The sequence below is a fragment of the Rhineura floridana genome, chromosome 21 (assembly GCF_030035675.1).
Source record: "Rhineura floridana isolate rRhiFlo1 chromosome 21, rRhiFlo1.hap2, whole genome shotgun sequence".
NCBI lineage: Eukaryota > Metazoa > Chordata > Lepidosauria > Squamata > Rhineuridae > Rhineura > Rhineura floridana.
This window is the reverse complement of record NC_084500.1, coordinates 2,085,205-2,099,345: the sequence shown is the minus strand read 5'-3', so window position 1 is coordinate 2,099,345 and position 14,141 is coordinate 2,085,205. Positions and strand designations below refer to the sequence as shown.

The following is a 14,141-nucleotide window of genomic DNA, read 5'->3' as shown; positions in this document are numbered from 1 at the left end:
TCCTGATCTATCTCAGAGTCTCAGAAATCACCCCCGAGCCTCTAAGCTCTTCCCCTCCTTGAGGACCTCACTTTAAAACAAGCCCACTACAAAGGCTTATCAGGAACTCTGCAGGAAGCCTCCTCGGGCAAGGGAATCAGGCCTTTGATCCATGCTTTTGGTTTTGAGATGGCTGTATTTGTTTTTAAGCTCTGCTTACCCGTTGTGTTTTCACCTTCCCCGAATTGCAAAGCCTGGTGCCGCATCTTGTGGGACTTCTGATCTAGCCCTGCTGAACCACTGTGGGGACCTCCCCTTGTGGAGATTGGCCTTGGCTTGAGAAGAGGGGGCATGGGAGAGACACAGATCTGACCCACAGGGCAGAATTCACTGACGTTCCTCTACCTTCCATTCCTCCCTTCCTCACTGGGGTTTGCAAAGGAGAACATGGTCCGCTTATAAAGCTGGATGCCTGCGGATCCTGAATGACAGCTCGTCATCACAGATGCTGCAGTCATTTCCAAACTATATTTGGGGGAATCCTGGGGGATTATCTTCTTTGCAAGCCGCTTATGGCAAGGGTGAGGGACCTTTGTTTAGCCCAAGGGCCGCATCCCCTTGCAGGTAACCTTCCAGAGGCCACATGCCAGTTGACTGAGGAGGTGGTGTAGGATGCTTGTGGTCCTTCAGGCTCAGGAGAAAGTGCCTGTGAGGATCCCAACTGTGGCTCCATGGGCCCTGGCACTGTGGGGCTCAGTTCAGTGGGCCCTGGACCTCTACTATTAGATTCAGAGCCAGGCACATTGTCCACCTCCTCAATGGCTGATGCTGGGTGTCCTGGTCACTGCAAAATTCTGGAGTCATGGCAGCCACGCCCTTACAATCCCAGCAGGCTCCAGCCACCTCTCCGTCATGTTCTGGTCTGATGCTGGATCCCACAGAGGAAGCTGCAAGGTGGGTCAAGGGTTGTTGGACCACAGACAGCTCCAAGGGAGCAACTTCCTTCAACAAATGTCCTTTGACTCGTTCTCCTGGAAGGATTACTGGGCATTTGATAACTGCATGCTAATCAGAAATGAAAACCCTTTCTCCTTGTCCTGAGATACAGAAAATCTGTTACATGGGGATTGCAGGCATGAAGAGCCCTGTCTGAGGGTAGGGGAGTTGCCTAGAGAGTTCCTGGCTTCCCATAACTTCACCCCCATATCCTTAAATCATTTCCTGGACACCTAGAGAGTGAGAGAGGCGCATGAGTTGGCACCAGTTCTCTAGATCTCCAGGCTGGTGGTGGGATGCATGATGGATGGCGATGAGGAAGTCTGTTTGGTGGAGATAACCAGCTTCCCTGCTGGGGGTGAGCAATCTGCTCGGGACAGAGACAAGAGTTATCAGTCACTGCAAGCACAGCTGGCCAATCAGAGCTGCCAGGCTGTGGCGTAGGAAGACCTTGGGGAAGGAAGGCACAATCATGGCTGAACAGGAGGAAGGACGGATTTGGGAAGCCCTTCAAAAAGCTGACATAGTTGAATGTAGCAATCGGAGAGAGCTTAGATAAAGGGGAAGTTGGGCAAGGGTGCAGAGCATGATCCAGCAGCATAAGGTGTCGTATAACAACATTACGATATCGGCAGTTTTATTGTCCCACCCACTTGTCACAATCCCTTGAACATAAGAACATCAGAAGAGCCTGCTGGATCAGGCCAGTGGCCCATCTAGTCCAGCATCCTGTTCTCACAGTGGCCAACCAGGTGCCTGGGGAAGCCCGCAAGCAGGACCCGAGTGCAAGAACACTTGTGTGGGGTTCCCCTACTTTAAAGCTTAAAACCAGGTCTTTGAATTGAACCCAGACTATTCTTAAACTCTGACCAACCTTCTTAAAGTTCACCCACCACTTGAAGGATTAATCCCACCTTCCTTACCCTTCCAAATCAGTTTTTTAAAAAAAAATAAAACTCATACTCAAATTCTAGGTAAAAACATGTGCAAGTGGCAAACAGACTGGGACATCCCTACGGCCACCGCTGATCAAATTGCGCCCAGTCACAGAGAGAACCCTGGGCCTGTTCACACCTGCATATTTTCGTCACACAAATCACTATGCATCAGCCTGTATCTATGAAAGCACCACTGCAGATCAAGCATCAGAGACAGACTTTTCCTCCTGGCCCAAAGACTGTCCTTCCCAGTAAGAGGGTATCTCACAGTAATACGCAGTAAAAGGGTATCTCACAAGAGTGGATGTGTTTAATGCTTCTTTTAAGTATTGTTGTGCATTTGTGTATTTGTATATCTTCAGTTTGGTCTGTGACCGTAAATAAAAAGCAATCAATCAATCCTTCCCAGGTCACAGGTTCAGCTGTGGGAACAATCAAGGGTAGCGAGAGGTCAAGGCACCTGTCTGTGCAAACAGGACCCTTGCTCCTCAACTTGGGCTCTCAAGGGCTCGGTTGAGGAAGGAATGTTGAACACCCTTTGCAGCTGATCATTTCTACTCAGTGGCCGGCCACCTTTCCTACTGGCCCCAGAGGTGGCGCGTATGCCCTTTTATAGGCACTGCTTAAAAACTCCTGTCCCTACAGCATGCACCGTTGAACGATGGAATTCAATCCCAAAAGAGGCAGTGATGACCACCAACTTAGATGTGACAAATTCATGGAGGACAGGGCTATCAATGGCTACTAGCCGTGATGGCTGTGCTGTGCCACCCTAGTCAGAGGCAGCATGCTTCTGAAAACCAGTTGCCGGAAGCCTCAGGAGGGGAGAGTGTTCTTGCACTCGGGTCCTGCTTGTGGGCTTCCCCCAGGCACCTGGTTGGCCACTGTGAGAACAGGATGCTGGACTAGATGGGCCACTGGCCTGATCCAGCAGGCTCTTCTTATGGTCTTAAGCATCTCGTCCCTTCTTCATCACGGCAAGAGACATGTTGGATCAGTCCGAAGCTCCAGCCTTCTCCAGCATCCTAGTTTTCCAGACTGGCCATCCAAGTGCTTCTGGGATGTCCACAAGCCCACATGAGTGCTACAACCCTCCCTTCTGTCTCCAGCACCTGGTGCTCAAAGGTAGACTCCCTCTGAGACTGGAGGGTCTAGTCACTTTAATGATTATCTGTATTGTTTTTCATGATGATTTACTTTTTTGAGTTGTAATGCTTTTATAGATAAACATCTGAACGGCACCCAGTTGGCGACGGATGCCCTCAAGAGTTGTTGTAAGCCCCCCAGACAGCTTTGGCTATGGGGCGGTACACAAATGCAATAAATAAATAAATAAATTTATCTGTCATGGACAAAATGGATGCCCCAAATGTATTGGTTGAAGACGCCCTTAAGCCACTCCAGAATCGATTGACAATTCTATTATTATGTGATAGGGGAGGGATGCACACTCCTCCTCTCATGAAATGGAAATGGACTGCCTTCAAGTCAATCCCGACTTATGGCGACCCTATGAATAGGGTGTTCATGGCAAGTGGTATTCAGAGGGGGTTTACCATTGCCTCCCTCTGAGACTAGTCCTCCCCAGCTGGCGAGGGCCTGCTCAGCTTGCCACAGCTGCACAAGCCAACCCCTTCCTTGTCAGCAACTGCCAGCTGGGGGCAATTGGGCTCCTTGGGACTATGCAGCAGGCCCACAGCTGCACAGGTGGCAGGGCACATAACCCCTGAGCCACTCACTGTGGGGGTGATCTTTAGCTGGCCCTTGACACCCAGGAGAGACATGAGCGGGGATTTGAACTCACAGACTCTGGACTCCCAGCCAGGCTCTCCTCCCCACTGTGCTATATTCATAGGTCCTCTTTATTTAGCATCCCCTCCCCAACTTAATAAGCCTTCATCCTAATCATAAGAGACTTCTGCTGAATCAGGTCATGGGGGCCCATCTAGTCCACAATCCTGTTCTCACAGTGGCCTACCAGATGCCTCTGGGAAGGCCGCAAGGAAGAGCTGAGCGCAACAGAAACTCTCCCCACTTGTGATTTCTCGGGAACTGATATCCAAGAGCCACACTGCCTCTGATAGCGTACACAGAGCGTAGACATTGTGGCTAGTAGCCTTCGATGCCTTGCATTCAAAGTAAAAAAGCATGCGGGCAATGCTTGCCAAAATCTCAGCAGTGGATCCTACCTGGGTTGTGCGCCACCGATCCACGACACTTCGACAGTTGACGTGGAGTGTTTGCTGCCAGTCTGGAATTCTGAATTCACAAGCCAATTTGGGTCCCGGGATTTGGTCGTGAGCAGGTTCACCCCTTTCTTGGCCTTCACCCTGCCAAGCAGCAAGAGACAGAGGGGAGCAACAGCCGTTTCTCAAGGACCCTCAGTTCCACTCACTCCCCACACCACCGATCCCCTTTATGTCCTTGGGCATGTCACTTAAACCTTGCTGGACCAAAATGGCCATAGCAAATGCCTAGCCTTTACTAGGACGCACAGCAGAGTCTGTGGGTTGTCTCTAGCTAAGCGTTCCTCCGAGTATAGAATAGGGATAGAGGAAAAATTTGATTCAGTTTGCATTGAAAGCTGAATCTTATCAAACTGGCACTTTCCAAAACAACCTGAGAACCAGAACACAACCCTTTTTCAAAACTTGCACTTATCCCATGCAGTTTGCCAACCAGACAACCAAACAATGTTTACAAAGATACATATTTTATGGGAGAAAATGTGCATAAAAATGAATATATTAGTGAAACTAACATATACAAAAATGCATTCTGTTAGGAGAAATTGTTTGCAAAATGTGGATACCGTTGTCAAAACTGAGAGCCAGTGTGGAGTAGTGCTTTGAGTGCTGGACTATGACCTGGGAGACCAGGTTTCGAATCCCCACACAGCCACGAAGCTCCCTGGGTGACCGTGGGCCAGTCACTGCCTCTCAGCCTCAGAGGAAGCCAATGGTGAACCCCCTCTGAATACCGCTTGGCATGAAAACCCTATTCACAGGGTTGCCATAAGTCAGAATCGACTTAAAGGCAGTCCGTTTCCATTTTCCATTCCTGAAATAGGTTCAGCACCTTGGACAGCTCTTTGAATGTTTGGAGTATTTATTTATTACATTTATACCCAGCCTTCCTTTTCATGACAGAAACCCAAGGCAGCTTACATATGGTGGCCAGGTGGTCTCCCATCTAGGCCCTGACCAGACCAGCTTCAGCAGGGATCTGGCCTCATGTGCCTTCAGACCATGGCCTGGGACCCAGAGCAAATTCACTGCCCCACTGACACCATCCACTGAATAGTAACAGTGACAGTGATAATGTATCCCTGCCAGGGAGCCCCAACCAACCCCCCTAACACTCCCTACGCAGGAGCTACGCTTGTCCTTGGACAACCCTCAATCATCACCTGAGTGCTGCTTACCTGAGCGTGAAGTGCTCGACTGTCGAGTTCTTCATCAGGTAAAGGATGACCCTGAGCACCTCACCTGGCCGGAGGGGCTTGTCAGGGAGTCGGACGAAGACGTTGTCATCCAGGCGCTGCTCTTGAAAGGGCGGCGGCGGCGGCGGCTGAAAGAGCCGGAGGCTGCCAATGCGGAGGAGGGGGTGCTGCGTGGGCCCTTCCGTCCGGGCCCCGCCGCCACCCCGTCGCCCCGCCAACTCGCTCCCGCAGTCCCCCATCCCATCGGGGGCATGGAGGGTGTAATACAGCTCCACTTGCTGGACGTGTCCAGCGGGGTCCATTCCCTCCGGAGCTTTCCTGCGCCCCAAGGGGACGGCAGCGGGTCCAAACCAGGCTTGAGGCAACTCCGCTTGGACAAGGCAAGAGGCCAGGATGCCCCGCAGGCGGCAGGAAGCCCGGAGTTCCCGGGCCTCCCGGAAGGCATGCAGCCTCACGCAGGGTAGCCGTTCGGTCACGCTGAAGTCATCCCAGTCCCGCCCGGCAACGTAGAACAGCACCTGGGCCGTGGGCTGGCTGGCCGGCACCCTTGTGCGTACAATAAAGGCCCGCACCTTCCAGTTGACCGTCAGGTGTTCGGGGACCTCCAGAGTGCTGGAGGGTTGGAGCAGTTCTTTTGGCAAGGCCAGGCTTGAGCTGAAAGGCCCCAGAGAGATGTTGAGGACCGGCAAGTCCTTGGTCTGGAACACGACAAAGGGTTCCGAACGTGTCAGGCTGGCACTGGCGTTCGTGTTGGGGGGCGGCCGCATCTCCCGCAGGAAGAACGCCATGCGGGTGTTGGAGAGGCGGTAGCTCACTGGGAGCATGGCAGCTGCAGGTGGCTGGGGTGTCTCTGGGGGCTCTGAGCTGGTGGGAAGAACCCTCGCGTGAGCTAGGAGGAGACAAAAGGCGGTAACGTTAGCGTTGGCCTCTGCTAGGCTCTGGAGCACTCCCCGGCCACTAGGGGGCGTTGCTGCACCAAGGTTAACTATTTGAAATAGGGCTGTGCTGAACATTTCTCCTGCATGTTTTCCCCCTCTCTCTGGCCATTCTCCATCAATTAATGTGAACAGAAACGGCATTCGAAAATTATAAAAGGAGGGACACTTCAATGAAATTCTCATGCAACGCAGGGTTTCTTTTGCCTTACTTTCAAGGTAGCCCAAAGGGTTTCGTGAGAGTCCTTTCTTTCATTCTACAAATCACCTCTGTGGTAGCCTTCCCAGCAGCCCATATTTCCTGGGAAAAACCAAGCTGGGCATCCTCAGCTAGGCTTTCCTGTAAGCCAAGCCAGGAACTCTGCCTACCATGTGTCTGGCAATTGTTCATTGCTTTGCCTTGCTTGTAAAGTGAAGCCTTCTTTTTTACTTTTAAAGAAATGATCATAGTTCTTTTTTTAAAGATGTAATGGCCCTGAAAAAAAAAGGACAGTAAGCACTCCCAAACGTTTCAAGCATTTGGTAGCGAGCCTCTTCCATTAAAGCCCAGGGGAAGATGCCATGATGTAACTCCTACCGCAGGGCTTTTTGAAGTGGGGGGAGCCTTTAAGGGGGAGAAAAAACACACATACCCTCAGCCACCTTGCAGTTATATGGTAAGCTGAAAGCCCACACCAACCAAAATTATAAACCCATTCTAAAGCACCCTTGGAATGTGTAAGAAAACCACAAGGTTTTTTTTATTATTTGAAAGAGAGGACAACATTTTGGGGGAAATGGAGGACATATTTTTTTCCTTTGTTTTCTGAGGGAGTTGCATGCCTCCAACCACTAGGCAATACTATCCAAATTTGGCTACTATTGCACCATCTGAAAGCAATCTTGGACATACGTTTCAGCACTTTGGACAGCTCATTGAAAATTCCAAGTAAATCGTGGAGATGATTCACTGTCGCACTGACATCGGAGCCCCCAGTCGCCACGACAGCCTATAAGACGCTCTGCAGTCCTCAAAGCCTTCTGTATTTCAGCTACCAAAAGCTGCCATGAATGGGTGGGCCCCAGTTGCCCTCCCTGCTCTCCTAAGCTTCAAGTCAGAGTTATTAATAAGCAATCACCTTCATTAACCCCCCTTTAATTGCATGCAGATTGTGTCCTTCAGTCAGATGCTCTTGCCGTAATGGAGAGAAGCCTTCAAAGTATTTATAGCTCACAACTAAATGTCTGTCAAGGAAATGGCAATGAAGGGGAACAGGATGTTTGCGTGCGCGCATGTATGCATCTTAACCCCAAATGGAAGCACACCTTTGGAAAGAGACACAAGTGGGGGCGAGTCATAACGTTTTGGTACCAGAGAAACTCCAAAAGGATGGTTCCTGATGGGGCTGGCAAGGAGGCAACCAAAAAAGACCTGACAGCTTCTTCTTCTGTTGTGTCATTTTCATTTGGCTTTCTTGACCCCTTTCCTTGCATGGCGTTTGCCTGTTTCCCAACTGGGTGGCCATTTTCATTGACCTCCCTGCCACAACACCCCAAGATCCCATCCCTGGTCAATAAGGATGGATGGATCTGCTCATTCCCATTCCATTTCACGTGAATTCAATAATAAGCCCATTTTGTCTTATTTACTCTGCTTTTTTTTTTAAAAAAAACACCTTAGCATTTAAATTGTTCATTATTCCCCATAGAGAAGCAAACTGCACAGAGAGTAGAATCTGACTTCACCATTGTTGACAGAACAGTGCCCTCCACGACATCAGAGGGTGATGTTGTTGTTATGTGCCTTCAAGTCGATTACGACTTATGGCGACCCTATGAATCAGTGACCTCCAACAGCATCTGTCGTGAACCGCCCTGTTCAGATCTTGTAAGTTCAGGTCTGTGGCTGCCTTCATGGAATCGATCCATCTCTTGTTTGGCCTTCCTCTTTTTCTCCTCCCTTCTGTTTTTCCCACCATTATGGTCTTTTCCAGTGAATCCGGTCTTCTCATGATGTGTCCAAAGGATGATAACCTCAGTTTCATCCTTTTAACTTCTAGTGACAGTTCTGGTTTCATTTGTTCTAACACCCAATCATTTGTCTGTTTTCGCGGTCCACGGTACGCGCAAAGCTCAGCCAAGTGGTGTACACAGATCTGCCTTCAAGAGGTCTCTGCCACTTTCTGCCCCCAGGATCAGCTGCCTGAAGATCTCACAGCATTGCTGGGTGTTTTACCCTGCAGGATGAATTCCTGCTGAGGCAGTGTTATTATTGAGGGGGGGGAGATAGAAGGGGTTAAACTCCACTTCCTCTGCATGCCAACCCAAGGCCTCTCCACCCTGTTGCTGCTAAACATATAAATAATGATAAAATTTTATTTTTGAGTCGCCTATCTGGCCGAATTAACGGACACTCTAGGCGACGTACAATAACAGGGTAAAATACAATATAAAACCATAACAACAACGTTCAATAATTAAGCTACCCACTCTTACATGTAATCAGCAGCATTAAAAACTAACCCACCCCAGAGAGCCCATAGGCCTGCCTGAAGAGCCAGGTCTTCAAGGCTCGGCGGAAAGCCGTCAAGGAGGGGGCATGGCGGAGGTCTAAAGGAAGGGAGTTGCAGAGGGCGGGGGCCACCATCGAAAAGGCCCTCTCTCTGGTCGGCACCAGCCTAGCTGTTTTGACTGGTGGGACCGAGAGGAGGTCTTGTGTGGCTGATCTCGTCAGGCGGCCTAATTGGTGGCGCTGGAGGCGCTCCTTCAGATAAACTGGGCCGGAACCGTATAGGGTTTTAAAGGTCAGTACCAACACCTTGAATTGGGCCCGGTAAACAACTGGTAGCCAGTGAAGATCTATTAATACTGGAGTGATATGATCATGGCGACGGCTGTTCTTAATCAAACGTGCCGCCGCATTCTGTACCGGCTGTAGTTTCCGGACCGTTTTCAAGGGCAGCCCCATGTAGAGCCTATTACAGTAGTCTAAGCGAGAGGAGACCAGGGCATGTATCTCTCGTGGGAGAAGATGGACAGGAAGGTAGGGTTGCAGCCTCCGTATCAGATGGAGTTGATACCAAGCTGCCCGGCTCACTGCTGATACTTGAGCTTCCATAGACAGCTGTGAGTCAAGAATAACCCCGAGGCTGCGGACCTGGTCCTTCAGGGGCAATCTTACCCCATTAAACACCAGGTTTATATCTCCCAGCCTTCTCTTATCTCCCACGAGTAACACCTCGGTCTTATCAGGGTTCAGCTTCAGCCTATTCCTTCCCATCCATCCACTTACGGATTCCAGGCACTTGGACACGGTATCTACAGCCAACTCTGGTGAGGACTTAAATGAGAGGTAGAGCTGAGTGTCATCCGCATATTGGCGACACTGCAGCCCAAACCTCCTGATGATGGCCCCCAGCGGCTTTACGTAGATGTTGAATAACATGGGGGAGAGAACCCTGTGGCACTCCACAATTGAGAGGCCAAGGGTCTGAAACCTCATCCCCCAATGCCACCCGTTGATGCCTGTCTGAGAGATAGGAACGGAGCCACCGTAAAACAGTGCCCACTATTCCTAATCCCTCCAGGCGATCTAGAAGGATACCGTGGTCAACGGTATCAAAAGCCGCTGAGAGATCCAGGAGGACGAGGAAGGTATATTCTCCCCTATCCAACGCCCTCCTCATATCATCCACCAGGGCGACCAAGGCTGTTTCAGTTCCATGTCCAGTCCTGAAGCCCGATTGGAATGGATCTAGATAATCTGCTTCATCCAAGTGTGTCTGTAACTGTTTGGCCACCACTCGCTCGATCACCTTGCCCAAGAATGGTAAATTGGAGACTGGACGAAAATTATTTAGTTTTTGTGGATCCAAGGAGGGTTTTTTCAGGATAGGTTTTATTACCGCCTCCTTGAGGGCTAATGGCACTGCACCCTCTTCCAGGGATGCATTTACCACTGCCTTGATCCTTTCGTTCAGTCTCTCTTTACAGCTCATAATGAGCCATACATTTTTTTTCAAGCACAGATTGGTGACCGAATGAATGGCTGCCCCTTCCCTAAGTGGTCACATTTTTGTTTGGAGGGGGTAGGAGCAATCTGCATGTTCGTCGGAGGTCAGGAACGGAAGCCACTCAAGCAAAGATGAGTGCTTTTTGTGACTGTTGCTTTTTCAGTCGGCAAATGTTATGTAAATACTTAGAATCATAGAATCGTGGAGTTGGAAGGGGCCTATAAGACCATCGAGTCCAACCCTCTGCTCAGTGCGGGAATCCAAATCAAAGCATAGCTGTCCAGCTGCCTCTTGAAGGCCTCCAGTTTTGGAGAGCCCTGGTACTCAAATATACTGCCTCGGAGCACAGAGATTCCATTAGACTTTTATGGCTATTAGTCATTGATGGACTCCTCTTTGAATTTGTCTAATTACCTTTTAAAGCTATTTAAACCATCAACAATTCCATAAGTTATGGCTGCTTTGGGGGGGATGTACCCCTTTGCCAGGCATGAACATTTAACAAAAGAAGATAAAAAGAGCCCTGTGGCTAGATAAGGGGGCCCAGCTAGACCTGCATCCTGTTCTCCCAGCGACCAACCAGATGCCTCTTCTGGGAAATCCCCCTTTTAAAGTGATCTAAGCCAGTGGCTATCACTGCCTCCTGTGGGAGCAATCAATCCCATAGTTCCTTTCGTCTCTCCTGATTCTCCCAAACTTCACCTTCCATTGATGGTTCTGGAATGATGGGGGGGGACTTGCCACAGAGTATTAGAGGGACCACTTGCTTGGCCTCTATGGAGCAACAAGGGAACTTCACTGGCTACTTGCAACCACGTCCCCCCCGCTCGCAATACACATCCCCCCAATCCACACACCCTTAAATAACGTCAGATAAAAGTGGAAATGGAGTGGCCATCCAGCTTTTTCATCTCCCTTTCTCTATAAGCTCTGAAGCAGCAAGCAAAATGGCTTGCAATCTGTCTTGCAATTACCATCTGGAAATTAAGGCACGATGACTCCCAACTTTGCCTGGCCTTTAGGTAGACTTTTTCTACGGGGGTGCAAGGGTCAAATCCACAGAGAGTTGTCTGCCAGCCAGCTACGGAACAGCGGTTTCCTAAGTCTGGCGGCTGCTCCCCAAAGGCTACCCACTAGGGTTGCTGGAGGCAGAAATGTAGAATCAAACCTCCCTGCAATTTGTGTGTTTTGTTTTTTTAAATAGAAAAGATCCTATGGATTTTACAGCATAAGGAAGGTTGCATCTGTCAGTTTTGGTTTCTCTCGCCTTCTCATGTTTTGAGCGTTATGTTTAGTTCACCCCATTTGTGTATCAGCTTGCCATTAAAAAAAGGTCACAAAAATGTATACAAATTTTCACACAAAATATACTCATTTTTGTATGCAATTTGATTGATTAAATTTATATCCCACCCTTCCTCCAAAGGAGAGCCCATGGCAGCAAGCACTCAAAGGATAAAAAACATCTATATATATATATATATATATATATTAAGAAAAATTGAACATGGACACAGACGGGATAAGGTCTCTACTTAAAAGCCTTGTTGAAAGAGGAAGGTCCTCAGCAGGCCAAAAGACAGCAGACATGATGCCTGTCTAATATTTAATGGGAGGGAAGATGTGTGGGTCTAATCCATATTAGGACACTGGAAAGGGGGGTGGGGGAGCTTTAACCCTTTGCCACCCAATGAAGTCCTGATTCACATCAGGGAGACCATAAGGCCATTGAGTCCAGCCCCCTGCTCAATACAGGAATCCAACTGAAAGCACCCACAACAGGTGGCTGTCCAGCTATCTCTTGAAGGCCTCCAGTGTTGGAGAGCTCACCACCTCCCTAGGTCATGGGTTCCACTCTGGGATGATCAAGAAGAGATCCTGGCCCTCCTCTGTCCTTGAAGAGTGCTATCATATCTCCCATCAGTCTTCTCTTCTCAAGGCTAAACATTTTTCCCCACCTCCAGCCTGAAGTGCTATAGTCCACTCTGCCCCCCCCAGGACTCTACCATCTCTTTCTGCAGTATGCATCGATCTAGCCCATTATCACAAGCTTCCCTGTCACACACACATAACAATCTTTCCCTTTTCCGCCCTGCAGTTTTATCTAACCAGTGTTGGCTCAGCTCTCAGCACTCAGAGCTTGTCTCCAGCCTCGTCAATTTGACTCCATCTAATCTCTCAGTGGAGAGTCGTTGCGAATGTCCGGATATTCTTGGCTGCTGTAGAAGCAGCCACAAAAGCTCCCTGATGCTCTCCGCCATACCAAGGCCCGAGTTCGCTTTGCATGACATAAGAGACTTATGGGTCCCCTGTCCAGGATGTGTGGGAGGCACCTAGGGAAGGGGGAGGGCACAAGGAGGTTATAATTAAAACAGGAGATTGGTGTACATGCAGCAAGGTTCTGGGGTGGACTAGAGGTGCACAGTTGGCGTAGCTGGTGATCAGCAGCAGAAGAGCCCTTGTCTGGTGGTCCTAGATGTAATCTAAATAGACTATGAATTTGATTGAAAATGGAAATAGGCTGCCTTCAAGTCGATCCCAACTTACGGTGACCCCATGAATACGGTTTTCATGGTAAGCGGTATTCAGAGGGGTCTGAGGCTGAGAGGCAGTGACTGGCCCAAGGTCACCATGGCTGCGTGGGGATTTGAACCCTGGTCTCCCAAGTTGTAGTCCAGCACTCTAACCACTACACTACACTAGCTCTCGAATTTGATTGAAGGGAAATGAATATGACTTAATGCAGGTGTGGGGAACCTTTGGCCCTCCAGATGTTTATTTATTTATTATTTGATTTGTATCCCGCCCGCCCTCCCAACAGGAGGAACTCCCACCAGCCTCAGCAAGCATGGCCAGCAGCCAGGGATGATGGGCGCTGTCTTTCTGCGATATCTGGAGGGCCAACGTTTTCCACATCTGACGTAAGGAGTTAAGGGCCTCTCTACATAGAACTTGAAAGGACCCACATGTTGGTTTATACTGCCTTGCAGAAGACCTTCTGGAACACCTAGAAATGGTTTTATAAGGCAGGAAAATTAAACAGACCTAGTCCGCGATTTCACACTCTGCATCCTAAAATTGGAGGATGCAGTAACTCTCCCCCTCCCCCCACTCCATCTGTGCTGATACATCAGTGCTCTCTCTCTATGTGTGTGTCTCTCTCACTCACACACACACACAGGTCACAGTGCAAGTGAGTGCATCTGCAGCATAGTGTTGCATTGCACCCGCCTTTTGCTCTTCCCCGAGCAATTTGGCTGTCCAGAAGGCTGGACCAGATGGGCCTCTGGTCTGAGTCAGTGGGGCTCTTTGGATGCCCTTATGCTCACTGCATGGAGACATTGCCTTTAATGAGAGGAGTGTGGAGGTGACCAGTACCGTTTTGGAGGGAGCCTTCAGCCAAACATCCATGCTGGAGTGTTGGATGATGAATCTCTGCAAAGTCACCGGGAAGAAGAGAGACCTCATCACGGAGCCCCACTTCATCTCCCCCCGAGTCAAAAGGTTGACTGTTAACGATGGGCTGTGTGGAAAAGCACTTTCTTTGATGCATCCTGAACCTCCTCCAAGTCCTCTTGAAAGGGTGCATCTGAATGAGGGGCGGCAGGCAATTTCATTTGGTCCATACTTTTCAGCAAACTGACCTAATTCGCAGCTCCCAAACTCATACACCAACCAGGATGTAAATTATGTTTTGGATTTTGCACTCCGCTGCACGTTGGGATCCAATTCTCAGCTCAAAAAAAAAATAAATACCAAAATGCATAAAATTTGGTGTAGCACAAAATACATCCAGCAGTGCATGCATTAAGATAGAAGGCATTTCAACGCACATTTCCATGCAGATTTTTTTTTTATA

General features: G+C 49.3%; 1 protein-coding gene across 4 annotated transcripts in view; it reads right to left on the bottom strand.

Annotated features, from left to right (window-relative positions):
* The window catches only part of TMEM132E (transmembrane protein 132E), a 165,749-nt gene that overhangs the window by 19,534 nt on the left and 132,074 nt on the right, over positions 1 to 14,141 (bottom strand). For 3 of the 4 annotated variants that reach the window (XM_061605146.1, XM_061605145.1, XM_061605144.1), the window contains 2 exons: positions 5,338 to 6,244; positions 4,103 to 4,243 (listed from right to left, as the gene is read on the bottom strand). In XM_061605146.1, coding sequence (XP_061461130.1) covers positions 4,103 to 4,243; positions 5,338 to 6,244 — 1,048 coding nt within the window. The remainder of the gene's footprint in view (positions 1 to 4,102; positions 4,244 to 5,337; positions 6,245 to 14,141) is intronic. The other variant, XM_061605147.1, reaches the window with a different exon arrangement.